At 43.8% G+C, this 17,014-nt stretch overlaps 1 protein-coding gene across 1 annotated transcript in view; it reads right to left on the reverse strand.

The window, feature by feature from the left end:
• Positions 1-16,750, reverse strand: part of GDNF (glial cell derived neurotrophic factor) — a 31,451-nt gene extending 14,701 nt beyond the window's left edge. Inside the window, exons 1-2 of the mRNA XM_030192166.1 lie at positions 15,966-16,750; positions 10,784-10,996 (exon numbers count right to left, since the gene is read on the reverse strand). Coding sequence (XP_030048026.1) covers positions 10,784-10,970 — 187 coding nt within the window. The 5' untranslated portion in view covers positions 10,971-10,996; positions 15,966-16,750. The remainder of the gene's footprint in view (positions 1-10,783; positions 10,997-15,965) is intronic.
• Positions 16,751-17,014: the final 264 nt, after the last annotated feature.

The raw sequence follows: 17,014 nt of genomic DNA on the forward strand, positions 1-17,014 counted from the left end.
CCATGTTCCCTACACCAGTTTCTCCTCCCAATGTCTGATGGACTGCCACCTTTCAGTAACCAGGCCTATGACTCCCTTGATTTCCACTGACTCCATGCAGGGCTACCGCTGCTCCCGCCCTCCAAGCATGACTTCACTCTAAAGAGTGTTGTGATTGGTCTCATCTTCTGCTACATCGCCTTACACTGCCGCCACACATCTTAAATAGCATGCAGCATAGCTGCGCCATTTTGTGGATTTTGCAGCGGCAGTGGAGGTACGATGTGTGGCAGGCGTGAGTCAGTGATCAATGCCTTTGTGGTGAGCAAGCACTAGTCTGAGGATGTCAGGCTGATCACTGAGCACCAGAGATAAATGGAGCTGGGAGGAAGATCAGACAGTCAGACTACAGTACAGGTGAGTTTTATTATTTTACTAATGCCTATTTTAAATCCTCTATCTGCAGAGTGCCATCGGGCATATATTTCTGACCCTGAGCGAATCAATAGAGTCTGTCTCTGTGACTGTCATTTTTTTCCTGCTCTTATCCCTTGCTGTGAACTGGTTATTTGCATAGTTTCTTTTCCACTTAGCCCCTGCAGCAGACTGTTTCTGACCCATCCAGCAGTCAGGTGGACAGGTGCAAAAAATCTAATAACTTTTTAAAAGAAAGGTCTGGCTGGCTGGGTGCCCTCAAAATGTGAAGTTGACACCCCCTCCCCCCATCTTAAACAGGCGGTTTTCACTACAGAGCCAATTGCTATTTTAAAAAATTCAGAATGATCACACTAATATTTTTTGGTAATTTATTGGGATTGATTAGGTTGTTTAAAGGGTAATCAAATTTAGTAGTGCGATCATTCTGAATTTTTTTTAAAAGAGTGACTTGTTCTGTTAGTGTGTACTTTGTGTTACCCACAGTTACAGTGTTGAAAAAGTTTGGTTAATGGCAGTAACTTACTGATTAATAAAATGTGGCGTGGCTCAAAGATTAATGCTGATTCTATTGGCATGTTTAAAGGTTGCGTTACTGTACTAATGCTATTCCAGAGCTCATACATAGCGAAATACCTTAGCAGAGAGGAAAGTAGGGAGTGTGGTGGTGGTGCGATGTATGTATGTTGTGTATGAGTGTGACCTATGCTTTTGATGTGGGGGAATGAGAGGGAGAGAGATTTGCCCATGGAGGGAGGGGAGGGAAATAGGAAGAGATGGTGCCCATTTGGATCATGTGATTAATTGCACAATTAAAAATTTGAATTGAATGATCCAAATTTTAATCAATGAACTGAGCTGCCATACCATGAGGGGAGGGATAAAGGGTAGCCATACTGGGTCAGACCAATGATCCATCTAGCTCAGTATTCTGTTTCCAGTGACCAAGCTTGGTCACAAGTACTTGGCAGAAACCCAATTAGTAGCAACATTCCATGCTACAAATCCTAGGGCAAGCAGCTGCTTCCCCATTTCTGTCTTAATAGCAAACTGTGGACTTTTCCTCCAGGAACTTGTCCAAACCTTTTTTAAACCCAGATACGCTAACCACATCCTCTGGCAAACAGTTCCCAGAGCTTAACTATTCATTGAGTGAAAAAAATATTTCTTCCTATTTGTTTTAAAAGTATTTCCATGTAACTTCCTTGGGTGTCATCTAGTCTTTGTACTTTTGGAATGAGTAAAAAATTGATTGGTGTGTACGTTATGCACCACTCAGGATTCTGTAGACCTCATCTGCCTCTTTTCCAAGCTGAAGAGCCCTAACCTCTTTAGTCTTTCCTCATACGAGTGGAGTTCCATCCCCCCTTTATCATTTTGTTCACTCTTCTTTGAACCTTTTCTAATTCTGCTATATCTTTTTTGATATATGGTGACCAGAAATGAACGTAATACTCAAGGTGCTGATGCACCATGGAGCAATACAGAGATACTATAGTATTTTCGGTCTTATTCACCATCCCTTTCCTAACATAACATTGGAATTTCTATTCCTCTTGTACCTACTCAGTTCTAAGTGGATTACACAGCAAGGAGCCATAAAACTTTTCTGGGAACTACATAGTGAGAAGGAGCATTTACCAACACTACTACTTAGCCTCTATTAACAGATTAACTTAAAATGTATTTGTAAAACAGTATAGTTTTGACCTTCTTCCTAAAATCCAAATAATTACAGACAGCCTGAAGAGCCTTACCTAATTCTACTCCTAGTTTTGCCGCTTGTAAAGAATCAAGAATTTTTGCTCTTTTTGCCTACAATAGAAGGAAAACACAATGGGCTGCATATATTTTCTAACCTGTTACCAGTGGCGTACCAAGGGGGGGGGGGGCGGTGGGGGCGGTCCGCCCAGGGTGCATGCCGCTGGGGAGTGCCGCGGGGTGCGCCTGCTGCCCGAGTTTGCTAACTTTGGGAGGCGGGGCTAGTGCTGGGCAGACTTATACGGTCTGTGCCAGAGCCGGTGGTGGGAGGCAGGGATAGTGCTGGGCAGACTTATACGGTCTGTGCCAGAGCTGGTGGTGGAAGGCGGGACTGGTAGTTGGAAGGCGGGGATAGTGCTGGGCAGACTTATAGGGTCTGTGCCAGAGCTGGTGGTTGGGAGGCAGGGTTGGTGGTTGGGAGGCGGGGATAGGGCTGGCCAGACTTATACGGTCTGTGCACTGAAGAGGACAGTACAAATAAAAAAGTAGCACATATGAATTTATCTTCTTGGGCAGACTGGATGGACCATGCAGGTCTTTTTCTGCCGTCATCTACTATGTTTACTATGTTTAACTTCTCTTGTTCGCTGCAGCTCCCTCTGCCCCGGAACAGGTTACTTCCTGTTCTGGGGCAGAGGGAGCTGCAGCGAACGAGCAAAGTTAGTAAACTCGCAGCAGGCGCGCGCTGCAGCACCCCCCCCCAGCGGCATGCACCCAGGGGGGGGCTCTTTCGCGGGGGGGGGTCCTCGCTGCATGGGGGGGGGGGGGGGCGGGGCGCTGCCCCGGGTGTCCGCCCCCCTAGGAACGCCACTGCCTGTTACACTAATATTCCATAAGGGAAATAGAAACCTACTTTTCTTTATAGAAGAAGTGCCTGAATATAGCCAGACTGTTTAGAGAATTACCCCCAGCCAACTCATTTAAATGTTATACAAATTAACTTGCAGGAATTTTGTTTGCAATAGCTTGCATGAAATTGTAGATTTTATCAGAAAATATTTAACTACACTTTTTTGAAGTGTAATTATATGGAAAACTGCCATGTTGCTTAATTTTGTGATGGTGAAATCACTGATGAGCTGTCTGGCATGATTGTTCATCCATTAGTGATTTTGCATAATTGAGATAAGCTTTTTAAATGTAAAATTAAGCATGAAAAAATGGAATCCAAAGGAAAGGGAAAAATAAAACCCTAGTCATAAAAGCACACAACACAACCAACAAAGAAGGGGGTGGAGCAGTGGTTCCAAGGAAGGATATTTATAAAACAAAGAAAAAAATTTGGTAAAATGACTTAAAATTCAGTAAAATCACAATGACTTGTGCAGTCTGCGTTTCAGCGCAATGCACATCAGGAGTCAAAATACTTTTAATTAATATTATGAGTCCAAAAAATGCGGAGTACAATGGCTGTCTTTTGCTAAGGCGCACTGGCGTTTTTAGCGCACGCTAAATATAGGCACGTGCTACACGCTGAAGACACCAATGCATTCCTATGGGCATCTTCAGCATTTAGCACGCGCCTATTTTTAGCGCACACTACAAACGCCAGTACGCCTAAGTAAAAGAGCCACAATGTCCAGTAAACAAATAATACTGCTATCAAAAACACCAAAGTGTATGCAAGCGAAGCACAAGCCACCTTGTCAAGAACGAAACTAACGATTTGTTTACTGGATACTGTCATTTTCATTGGAACCACTGGTCCACCCCCCTTCTTTATTGATATGAAAAAAATGGCAAATATTGCACGTACATATTCATAAACAATTATGCATGCTATGGGCCATTTATTTTCCACACAATTTTGCGTTTGCAAATCTGTATGTGCTCTTTTAGATCAGACTCTAGAATTGTTTACAGGAGATACAGCGCTAGGATGCAGGAATAAGAGGAGATGGACCAAGAGGGGCTAAAGGAGAGCCAGTCGATATTGTGTATCTGGATTTTCAAAAGGCACTTGACAAAGTACCTCATGAAAGACTCCAGAGGAAATTGGAGAGTCATGGGATAGGAGGTAGTGTTCTATTGTGGATTAAAAATGGTTAAACGATAGAAAACAGAGAGTAGGGTTAAATGGTCGGTATTCTCAATGGAGAAGGGTAGATAGTTGGGCTGCCCAGGTGTCTGTGCTGAGACCGCTGCTTTTAAACATATTTATAAATGATCTAGAGATGGGAGTAACTAGTAAAGTAATTAAATTTGCTGACGACACGAAGTTATTCAAAGTTGTTAAATTGCAAGAGGGTTGTGAAAAATTACAAGAGGATTTACGAGACTGGGAGACTAGGCGACTGGGCATCCAAATGGTAGCTGATGTTTAATGTAAGCAAGTGCAAAGTGATGCATGTGGGAAAGAGGAACCCAAAGTATAGCTACATAATGCAAAGTTCCACATTAGGAGTCACAGACCAGGAAAGGGATCTAGGTGTCATTGTTGATGATACATTGGAACCCTCTGCTCAGTGTGCGGTGGTGGCTAAGAAAGCAAATACAGTGTTAGGTATTATTAGGAAAGGAATGGAAAACAAAAATGAGGACATTATAATGCCTTTGTATTGCTCCATGGTGTGACCGCACCTTGAATATTGTGTGCAATTCTGGTCACCACATCTCAAAAAAGATATAGTGGAATTAGAAAAGGTACAGAGAAGGGCGATGAAAATGATAAAGGGGATGGGACAACTTCCTTATGAGGAAAGGCTGAAGCGACTTGGGCTTTTCAGCTTGGAAAAAAGACGGCTGAGGGGAGATATGATAGAGGCCTATAAAATAATGAGTGGAATGGAACGGGTAGACCTGAATCGCTTGTTTACTCTTTCCAAAAATACTAGGACTAGTGGCCACACAATGAAGCTACAAAGTAATAAAATTAAAACAAATCAGAGAAAAATATGTTGTCACTCAATGTGTAATTAAACGCTGGAATTCATTGCCAGAGAATGTAGTAAAAGAGTTAGCGTAGCGGGGTTTAAAAAACGTTTGGATAGCATTCAAAGAAAAGTCCATAAGCCAATATTAAAAATGGACTTGGGGAAAATCCACTGCTTATTTCGAGGATAAGCAGCACAAAATGTATTGTACTGTTTTGGGATCTTGCCAGGTACTTGTAACCTGGATTGGCCACTGTTGGAAACAGGATGCTGGACTTGATGGACCTTCGGTCTGTCCCAGAATTTCAATACTTGTGTTCTTAATTATTTATATTCAATTACTATTAAGAAGTTACTGCCAATTGTGTTCATTTGTGACAAAAATAGCCCTTCTCCTGGAGAGACTCCCCACATCTGTAACTCAGAAGCTGATTTATGTACAGAATTTCAAATAAACTGTGCACCTGTCTTAGAACTCACTTTACTTTTATGTGTGCCACTGAAATGTGTGATGCTAGAGGCAAAAGCAGAACAAAATAGAAACCTGTCAGCTGCATTCAATAAGAACTATGACATCAAAGATGCCTGGGTCAGCTCTCCCTTTTGAATGATTAATACCATTCTAGTTCATTACCTTGTTCAGTGTCATGCCAGAGGAGAAAATACATTGTGTTTGTTTCTTTGGCTTAGAAGCCCCACAGAAACTGACACTGCAATTGGTATCACCTGTCCCCCTTATCAAGGAGAAGTGTTATGTAATCTGATGGATCCCTTCTGCTTCATCACTTTCATGCGGATCAGATATAATGCCTAAGTAACAGAATAATCCTCAAAAAGTCATGATCAATAAGAGGGATTGCTTCCAGTCTTAGGTGATGAAAATGTAGCTTTTCAAATGCAAATGGAATGTGTAGCTAATGACCCCTGATGATTTCTGTTTGCAGTAATATCTCTCTATATAAAAAGCAACACCAACGTTCTATGAAGCCTCCAGCCGGAAGTGTGAAGGGGGCGAGATATCCGGTTTCCCTATGAGTGTCTGCCCCGCCCTCTCTGTAACACAGTCAGTGAAGGAAAACAGCAGAGCACGAAATCAAATCGCTGGCTCTGTAACAGTGAAGGACTCAGAGGGGGGAGGGGAGAGAGGCCAGAGGGCAGGGACACACACACTCCCACATGCACACAGAAGAAAACATTGCTAGCCCCCGTTTCATTTGCATCAGAAACGGGGCTTTTTTACTAGTGACTACAGAACCAAAATACAGAATTTGTCCCTGACTGTCTTTCCTTGCTTGTCACAGTAGAATGCTGCTAGAGGATGTGGTAACAACAGTTAGGGTAGGTGGGTTTAAAAAAAGGTTTGGGCAAGTTCCTGGAGGAAAAGTTCATAATATGCTATTAAGATATACAGTGGTGGAAATAAGTATTTGATCCCTTGCTGATTTTGTAAGTTTGCCCACTGACAAAGACATGAGCAGCCCATAATTGAAGGGTAGGTTATTGGTAACAGTGAGAGATAGCACATCACAAATTAAATCCGGAAAATCACATTGTGGAAAGTATATGAATTTATTTGCATTCTGCAGAGGGAAATAAGTATTTGATCCCCCACCAACCAGTAAGAGATCTGGCCCCTACAGACCAGGTAGATGCTCCAAATCAACTCGTTACCTGCATGACAGACAGCTGTCGGCAATGGTCACCTGTATGAAAGATACCTGTCCACAGACTCAGTGAATCAGTCAGACTCTAACCTCTACAAAATGACCAAGAGCAAGGAGCTGTCTAAGGATGTCAGGGACAAGATCATACACCTGCACAAGGCTGGAATGGGCTACAAAACCATCAGTAAGACGCTGGGCGAGAAGGAGACAACTGTTGGTGCCATAGTAAGAAAATGGAAGAAGTACAAAATGACTGTCAATCGACAAAGATCTGGGGCTCCACGCAAAATCTCACCTCGTGGGGTATCCTTGATCATGAGGAAGGTTAGAAATCAGCCTACAACTACAAGGGGGGAACTTGTCAATGATCTCAAGGCAGCTGGGACCACTGTCACCACGAAAACCATTGGTAACACATTACGACATAACGGATTGCAATCCTGCAGTGCCCGCAAGGTCCCCCTGCTCCGGAAGGCACATGTGACGGCCCGTCTGAAGTTTGCCAGTGAACACCTGGATGATGCCGAGAGTGATTGGGAGAAGGTGCTGTGGTCAGATGAGACAAAAATTGAGCTCTTTGGCATGAACTCAACTCGCCGTGTTTGGAGGAAGAGAAATGCTGCCTATGACCCAAAGAACACCGTCCCCACTGTCAAGCATGGAGGTGGAAATGTTATGTTTTGGGGGTGTTTCTCTGCTAAGGGCACAGGACTACTTCACCGCATCAATGGGAGAATGGATGGGGCCATGTACCGTACAATTCTGAGTGACAACCTCCTTCCCTCTGCCAGGGCCTTAAAAATGGGTCGTGGCTGGGTCTTCCAGCACGACAATGACCCAAAACATACAGCCAAGGCAACAAAGGAGTGGCTCAGGAAGAAGCACATTAGGGTCATGGAGTGGCCTAGCCAGTCACCAGACCTTAATCCCATTGAAAACTTATGGAGGGAGCTGAAGCTGCGAGTTGCCAAGCGACAGCCCAGAACTCTTAATGATTTAGAGATGATCTGCAAAGAGGAGTGGACCAAAATTCCTCCTGACATGTGTGCAAACCTCATCATCAACTACAGAAGACGTCTGACCGCTGTGCTTGCCAACAAGGGTTTTGCCACCAAGTATTAGGTCTTGTTTGCCAGAGGGATTAAATACTTATTTCCCTCTGCAGAATGCAAATAAATTCATATACTTTCCACAATGTGATTTTCCGGATTTAATTTGTGATGTGCTATCTCTCACTGTTACCAATAACCTACCCTTCAATTATGGGCTGCTCATGTCTTTGTCAGTGGGCAAACTTACAAAATCAGCAAGGGATCAAATACTTATTTCCACCACTGTACATGGCGAAAAACCACTACTTATTCCTAAAATCGGCAACATGGAATCTTACTCCTCTTTGGGATTCAGCCAGGTACTTATGACCTGAATTAGCCACTGTTGGAAGCAGGATACTGGGTTAGATGGACCATCAGTCTGACCCAATATGGCTGTTTTTATGATTTTATGCATCTTATCAGAAAGGAAAAAAAACTGAGCAGATCAGTTTTACACCAAAGTGTTTTTTCTTAACATGATCTGTCTCTAAGCAATTAGGACATGCAGATCAAGTTCTGGGGAATAAAAATCTGTCCACTCTAAGCAGTTTAAGGATCAGCCATGTTTGATATCATGAAAAAGGAAAAACTTGTATTATCTGTTACTGCTGTCAGGGGCTGGATTCTTTGCAGGCTTGTGAGACCGTTTATTGGGCTATTCTGAAAATTACTACATGAGCTGTTCTTTCTAAATCTTCAGGGTTGCAATGATTCTGGATCATTTTTAGGTTGGCCTGATAAAAGGTAGCAGCACAATAACCAGCTTATAATCGAACGAGAAAAACGCCCAAGTTCCGACCTAAATTGGGAGATGGACGTTTATCTCACAAAAACGAATAAAGCGGTATAATCGAAAGCCGATTTTTGGGCGTTTTCAACTGCACTCCGTCGCGGATGCGGACAAAGTTTATGGGGGCGTGTCAGAGGTGTGGCGAAGGCGGAACTGGGGCGTGGTTATCTGCCGAACAAAGATGGGCGCATTTCAGCGATAATGGGAAGAAAGTATGCGTTTTTAGCTAGAATTTAGGACACTTTTCCTGGACCCTGTTTTTTTCACGAATAAGGCCCCAAAAAGTGCCCTAAATGACCAGATGACCACTGGAGGGAATCGGGGATGACCTCCCCTGACTCCCCCAGTGGTACCTAACCCCCTCCCACCACAAAAAAATGATGTTTCACACATTTTTATTTTCACCCTCAAATGTCATACCCAGCTCCCTGGCAGCAGTATGCAGGTCACTGGAGGAGTTGTTAGGGGGTGCAGTGGACTTCAGGCAGGTGGACCCAGGCCCATCCCCCCCTACCTGTTACAATTGTACTGCTTAATGCTTATTAGTCGTCCAACCCCCCCAAACCCATTGTACCCACATGTAGGCGCCCCCCTTCACCCCTTAGGGCTATAGTAATGGTGTAGACTTGTGGGCAGTGGGTTTTGAGGGGGATTTGGGGGGCTCAACACACAAGGGAAGGGTGCTATGCACCTGGGAGCTCTTTGACCTTTTTTTTTGTTTTTGTAAAAGTGCCCCCTAGGGTGCCCGGTTGATGTCCTGGCATGTGAGGGGGACCAGTGCACTACGAATCCTGGCCCCTCCCACGAATAAATGTCTTGGATTTATTCGTTTTTGAGCTGGGCGCTTTCATTTTCTATTATCGCTGAAAAACAAAAACGCCCAGCTCACACATTGTTGAATAAAACATGGGCGTCTATTTTTTTCGAAAATACGGTTCGGTCCGCCCCTTCACTGACCCGTTCTCGGAGATAAACGCCCATGGAGATAGGCGTTTTCGTTCAATTATGCCCCTCTAAGTCTACTAGAATTGACACTTACAGACCGATGCCATTTTCAGAGATGAACCAAGGCTTCACAAAAGCATATTATACGTCTACCACAGATATTGCTAGAAAAATGATATTGCACTATTATAAACACCTGGACTTGACTCCAACACATGCAGAAAAATGATCAGGAAAGAAGCTTAATTAGGCAGGGCCTATTTTCTGGGGGAATGGCCTGGAACACAGTTTTCTTTTCAGACTCTAGTGCAGCAGGGGTGTTCTCCAGCCCTTTCTTCCACTCCTTCCAAGCAGAAGAAGAAGAGGGAGAGGGTGTCCTGGAGCAGAGCAGGGAACAGTCGCCATATTTGCTAATCCAGCCCCTCTTTTCCTGTTGCTCCTGCCCCTGGCCTGTCCTCCCAGGGCTAGCTCTACCACCAGGTGGACTAAGTGGCTTTCTATGGTGGCAGTTTTTTTTAAGGGGGGGGAAGAGGGTGTGTGTGAAAGAAGGGTGCTGGACTGGCAAGACAGCAGCACAGTGTCAGGTCTTTGAGCACCTGTGTGCACATGCTCAAGACCTGCCACATCCTGTCTCCTCTGACAGGAAGCTTGCATTAGAAGGGGTGAAACCCAGAAGGCCATGAGAACATACTGTGTTCAAACTCCTGCTGCCACTCTGTTTTGCTGAGTTGGCTCTGGTTGAGGTAGAAAGGCAGTGGCAGAAGTAGGAGGTGGGAGACAGTAGGGAAGAAGAGATGTTGGACACTGGGGGGGAGGGGGGGGGGAGAAAGGGGAGATGTTGGATATGGGGAGGGCAGGGAAGGTGAGATAGTCATCTTTGGGGTTGGGTAGGGAAGAGAAATGGAATGACTTGGGCACTGGATGAGGGGAGGAGAGATGCTAGATGCTGGCCAAATGGGGAGATAGGGAAAGGAAGGAAAGAAGCTGGTCATCTGGGGAACAGGAAAGGTAAAATGCTGGCTATATAGGGGGTAGGGAAGGGAAGAGGAGATACTGGAGTATAGGGGGTGGGGTGGGGTAGAGCCATGAGCTGGCTTGAGAGGGGTGCATAACTAAAACCTCCCTGTTCCTACCCCCTGCCTTGACTCCACAGTTCCCCCTTCTTTTATGTCTACAAATTAAGCCTTTAGGGTTATGGAGCCAGTGAATGCCAGCAAAGCAGAATACAGCACTGTTGCTTACAGTGAAGGTATGGATGGGGGATGACTTCTCCGAGGTCCTGAGGCACTGGCAAGGACTGTTCCTCTTCCTCCAGGGATGCTGGCACATGGAAATGCTTCTTACCAGCCTGCCAGCTTGCGGGCAGCGGGGTGCTGGACATGGAGCTCAGCAGCAACACACAGAAAGCCACAACAGCCCATAACTTCATCTTAGATGGACTTCCAGGAGAGGGACCTGTCCATTCCAAAAAGAGAAGGAATACAATGCCAGATTATAACTATTAGCTTCCTTAAATTCCTGAGAACTGAAAGTTCAGGGCAGCTCACTTTCCCCTAGCTTCTTCCCATTTCATTTCTCAAAGTGCTATTGAATCTGATTAAACAGTGGGTGGCTGGGCAATGGCTGTTTTTCTCCTGCTGAGTTATGGAAATATCCCTTAGATCTCCTGCTGTAAAGAAGTCTAGGGGATCCTCCAGGCCTTTCTTTTATAGTTTGTGCTGCATATGGGCTCTCTCCCTTCTTCTGCGGGGCTGCTAGCTTATGCTCTCACACTAGTTAGGGCCATGGCGCTGAGGCACTTTTCATGTCTCTGGAGGCCATTGTATCCTGGCTCTGTGATTGCCTTTCAAAGGAACAGATTTTTTTTTTGGGGGGGGGGGGGGGGGTGGGAGGGAGTTCTACTGCCTCTCAAGACTCTCCCATGCAGACTGGCTTCAACAATGCATAGAACAGAAGGACGCCAGCGGTAACAATCAGACTTCCTTGCCCTTCCCTTAAACGTTTATATATGTATATATATATATATATATTTTTTTTTTTTATCAGAAAGGCTTCCAATAATTAAATGGCTTTTGTGGCTGTCATTTTTTTTTTTGGTAGAAAGGAAACATTAAATTGGAGCACAATGGGTTAGCCTGAAACAGAGGCAGCCCCAGGATCTGATGAGCAATATTTGATTCAGAATGTAAAACTGTTACGCAAGGGAGTTTATTCATGGCATTCGGATGTTTCAAGGACAGCTGGCCTGCAAAATTTGCCCTTCATGAAATATAATAATCTGTAGTATCTCAGAGGGTTTAAACCTGGACCTTGATCACAGCCTCTTTCAAGAAAGAACCGGATCCTTTCTGGCTACATCTGCAGACATGTTGGAAAGAGAACCTGCTTTTGATATCAGCTGTTTAACAGTCCAACCACATAATATTCATCCCTTTGCTGCTAAATTTGGGAAAACTGAAGCCTGAAACAGTTTTAATTCACTTCTTGAAATCAAATGTGGGAATTCAATAAATATTTTGAAGCAACATAACTCGGATTATTTTTTTTTAATCAATGGCTTGCTGGTTGTCATCGAAATGAGGCGATACCGGTATTAATTAGGATTTCAGAACTCATTCTTATTATCTGTTCCTGGGATTATTAATCTAAATCTGAATGGGAGAAGCCCTATACTCTGAGGAGAAAGCAATGCAGGGTGTCACCTATTTATTTTTTTAAATGTTATTTATTTATTGTGAAATACCAAGAGGAAGGTTTGGGAGGAAAAGGGATTTTTTTTCAAAGGCCAGCTTTATACAAATGCTCATCCCTTATTAAAAAAAAAGTTAAAACATTGAAAATAAAATACATTAGAACAAGAAAACAAAGGCAATCAGAAGCAATAAAGACTGGATTTATTTAGATTGTAAGCTCTTCCGAGCAGGGACCGTCCTTAATTGTTAATTGGACCGTCCTTAATTGTTAATTTGTACAGCGCTGCGTAACCCTAGTAGCGCTCTAGAAATGTTAAGTAGTAGTAGTAGTAGTAGTATTTACTCCAGGAAAGTTCAGCAATGGTAAATTCAGGTGGAGGGCAATAAATTCAGGCAATGTTTCCAAACCATGCACCAGGCCATCAGAACTCATTCTCTACTAAGCAACAGTTGAACTAGCAAAACCTTTTTAGAATAAGAAAGGATAACTTGCTGGAGCCACTGTCTGTCTAGAAATGGATTCAATTAGATTAGAAGGCATTTTATCTATAACTTAAACTGAATCCTGCACTGTGGACCTTCCATATTTAATATCTTGAAAAATACTGTCTGTCGATTAATCAAGCCTGAATTGTATTTTTTTCTGCTAAGGAAAATCTCCAACAGATGTGCTGGCTTTGTTTCCTTTAATTTGTGTCTAAAAGTGATTTTGTTATCTTTTGATCAGATAAACTCCCTTATGTGACCGGTGAGAGGTTTTAACTATTCTCACGTGAAAAAAAGCATGGAAACATATTAGAAGTTCAGAATTTTTCTATTTCACCCCCTCTCGGATTGTGTAGGATTGACAGTTTGAACGTAAAAGCAAAGGATATCTAGTTTCTTACCGACACTGAAGTCTCCGAGCAAGTTAGTAATCGAATGTGTTCATATTTTCATTCCGACTTTTTTTTTTTTTTTTATGTCTGTAAACTCACAAGACAAGTGGAGAACAGTTTCCCCATTCCCTCGTTCTCAGGAATCCCACCTCTTTCAAAATGCAACTAATCCGAGACCTGCTCAAGCAGACGGCTATCAGCAACTCAAAGTAAACAGAGCGTTAAGCAAACTAGCCATGTCGGCTGATGCACCTTTAAGCACTACCTTGTATATATAGTGGTCACATGTTTGGAAAATGTTAACCTCCGATTGCTTTCCACTAATCGACTACAAGTGGATAAATATTATTGATAAGAAACTAGTTTGTCACCTCAACATAGTAACATAGTAGATGACGGCAGAAAAAGACCTGCACGGTCCATCTAGTCTGCCCAACAAGATAAACTCATATGTGCTACTTCTTGTGTATACCTTACCTTGATCTGTATCTGCCATTTTCAGGACACAGACCGTAGAAGTCTTGCCCAGAACTAGCCCCACCACCCAAACACCAGCCCCGCCTCCCAATCTCGGCTAAGCTTCTGAGGATCTATTACTTCTGCACAGGATTCCTTTATGTTTATCCCACGCTTTTTTTAATTCTGTTACCGTTTTCATCTCCACCACCTCCCGCGGGAGGGCATTCCAAGCATCCACCATTCTCTCCCAGAAAAAATACTTCCTGACATTTTTTCTTGAGTCTGCCCCCCTTCACTCTCATATCATGTCCTCTCCTTCTACTGCCCTCCCATCTCCGGAAAATCTCCGGTTCGATTGTTCTGGACGAAAAGACTTCTTAGTTTACAGTGAAGTACTGTAAAGGCGAGTGCTGTTTTTTGCCCCAAACACTAGAGGGCAGTGTCGTCTAGTCACTTTAATACTAAAATGCTATTGGTTCACTTAATACACTTTAGAGAACGGCCACTTCCCGGGTTTGTTTTGCAATAGAAAATTGTTAACTGCATAATGAAATCCAGTGGGGGAGGAACCAGGCAGCGTGGCAAAACCTTTAAACTTACTGCAAAACAAAGTTTAGCTCACAGTCAATACAGCTGGCTCCCCCACCCGAGACAATTGTGTAAACGCCCAAAATAATGCCTCTCGTAAGGTTTCATTTTAAATCGGTGGCCCTTTGCATTTGCTGGGAGCGCTTGCAATTTTGCAAAGCAATGGAATGCATTGTTTGTCTAAAGGAAACGGGTCATTTATAGCAACACAATGGAAACATTTCAAAGGGTCACCTTTCTCTTGCACGAAAAAGCAGTCAGTGATTTTGTGTAAATGCAATACGGAGTTTCCGACGTCCAGAGATGCCCAACCAGATCATTTTCTTACCTATTTACCTTCCTAATATGGAATACTATGCGGACAGAAGAACTGTCAGATTTACAACTACGTGGAATTCTTTCTCTCCTGTTCACAATTTTATTATAGGCACCCTCCAGAAAAAAAAAATGTTAAGTATTACAGTGCCCCATTTCTGAGATTCTTCGGCTCTCACGCATTGGCTATTTTTCGTTTTATTAGTTAAACTTCTGTGTCCGCGGAGCAACACAGATCAAATGTTGCAGCGTTTTTACTTAGGAGTTAAGTGGGTCAAGTTTTAATTTGGTGAACGCTTCACAAAACGTTCTTGTGGCCACTGTCCGCGCTTTTGGAAACCACAACCCCACTAGTGCACAAACCTGCAACAAGTAAGCACTTATCAAAAACCAAGGCTGCTGGCCAACAGTCTCCTTACTTGTTGCAGACCGGTTCAGCTCCCCAGTTAAAATCCTTTGGTCTGAAATGCTCAGGCGAGATTTGAGTTAAACTTTAATGGACATCGGCCCATGACAGACGGAGAAAGTTGCGTGATGACAGAAATGAATCTGCCAGCTGGCAAGGAAGACACTTTCTGGGACCCGTATCAAAAGGGCACACAGCCTTGGGGGAAGCGAGAGATCAAAGCATCAACTGCAGTTCCTTGTGCAGCAAGGTATCAGGCTGAAAAGAGAGCTGCTCCCCCCCAACTATGGCAAAAACACTTTCCTGGGGCCAACTGTCTGGTATTGCAACTAAGCTCTGTACTGGGTTACATGTTGACTGCTACACGGTTCTGTGCTTGAATTATGTAAAGTGCGTGTCAGTACAGCTAAAAGGGCAGACCAGTCGGCTAATGGCGAAGTGCAGTGGCACCCCAAAACCGAAGGCGAGTTTAGATTAGTTTCTGGCGATCGAACAGTTAATAATGAGAGTGGGTAATCGAGTATGGCAAGTTGTCGACATCTCTAACTTTCTTGTTTCCTAATAAAACTGTCAAATCCAAATACACTCTCACTTTTTTTTTTTTTTTGCTCCAATCCAAGCAGAATTAAATGTACCTGCGCTTAAGTGATATTGTAAGCTTCTTTTGTGCGAATTAAAATATACGACACACAACTTTGCAAAAGCTGCCATGGTGCAATCCAAGTTGCGCATAGAGCTTGTATCGCTTTTCACTGCTGAAATAAACCATGCAAAGTGCAGTAAAAACATACTGGATTTTTAGTCAATAGTCCGTTTAAAATTAAGAAACATGTACGTATATATTACAAAATTTGCTTTGGAGTTTCATTGTGCTAGTTGCAAGCAATACTCTACTCAGGAGAGAGAGAAAAAAAAAGTAATGGCCAAGTATGCACCCCTCGCCCGCTCCCCCCCCCCAAAAAAAACAAAAAAACAAAAATCCAAACCATTTGTACACGAATTTGCTTTTGCAGTGCACTTTCTAAGGTTTTCAGGGGCTGTGTCCCAGCAGGTAAACCCCCTCCTAAGCTACAGCAGTTTCTTACCTTTTATATGGTCTCTTCAGACCTAAGATTGACATGAAATCCCGAGATTCAATCCACCAGCCAAGAAATGCATGAATTGGATCGGGCTCAGGTATCTCTTATTCCGTAGCAACGTCTTGAAAAGTTCACAATCATGGATCGTATGTTAAAAACAATAACAGCAGCAAGAGGGAAAAAAAAAGTGGAACATACAAAATAAAAAAAAAATACAAAAAAAAAAAAAAAAGCTGAACACAGCAGCACAAAGGTCGGTGCTTTTGCACAGTCCGAGAGGCTTTTTGATGGTGCTCCTGAAGCCCTGGCGGCCAGGGAGAGGGAACAACCCCAGGAAGGCAGATCCCCTGCTCTCACGTTGCTCTTTCTTTCTCCCTCCCTCCTTTCCTTCTAGCTCAGCTCAGCAGCCTGGATGCTGAGAACCTTCCTAGAAATCTGAGAAATACACAGCATCAACAACTGCGAGGGGTCAAATGAAGACATCAGGACTCCTGTAACGGCAGCTGGTCCAGATAGCACGAGGGTAGGGGAAGAGGAGGGGGCAAAACAGCTGAGAAGTGAAAAAAAAAACAACCCAAGGCTGGACCGTAGGCTTAAGATCAGAGAGCTCGGAGACTTATTAGTGAAAAGCAAGACTTCTTTCTCCAGCAAAAGGGATCGCGTCACATTGCCAGATTAGATCCAAGTGGAATGTGGAGAGGAAGATAGATTACTTTTGCAATCCAAACGTGGTCGGGGGCAGCCAGCTCCTTACAACCTGAGAAGAGCCTCTTTTAATCCCGCGCTCTTGTCCTGGGATCAGATATTGGAAACACGAGCTACGGGCTCGAGAATTGACAGTGCAGATGTGCTCCAGTCCATGTGAAAAGCGGCGCGGGAGGTGGATTTATAGGCGCCTTCCCCGCTGACGTTCTGCCAGGCGACCTCGCTGATTCGCTTCAGGGGCTGGAGACACACACGCGAGCTCCCCAAAAACTAGATCGAACAGAGTTTTCAGATGTTTCTTGGGTGAAGTCAGGCGCTAATATCACGTCCTGCAGGGCGAGGGAGTCCTA

Source organism: Microcaecilia unicolor, chromosome 2 (genome assembly GCF_901765095.1).
Source record: "Microcaecilia unicolor chromosome 2, aMicUni1.1, whole genome shotgun sequence".
Taxonomy (NCBI): Eukaryota; Metazoa; Chordata; class Amphibia; order Gymnophiona; family Siphonopidae; genus Microcaecilia; species Microcaecilia unicolor.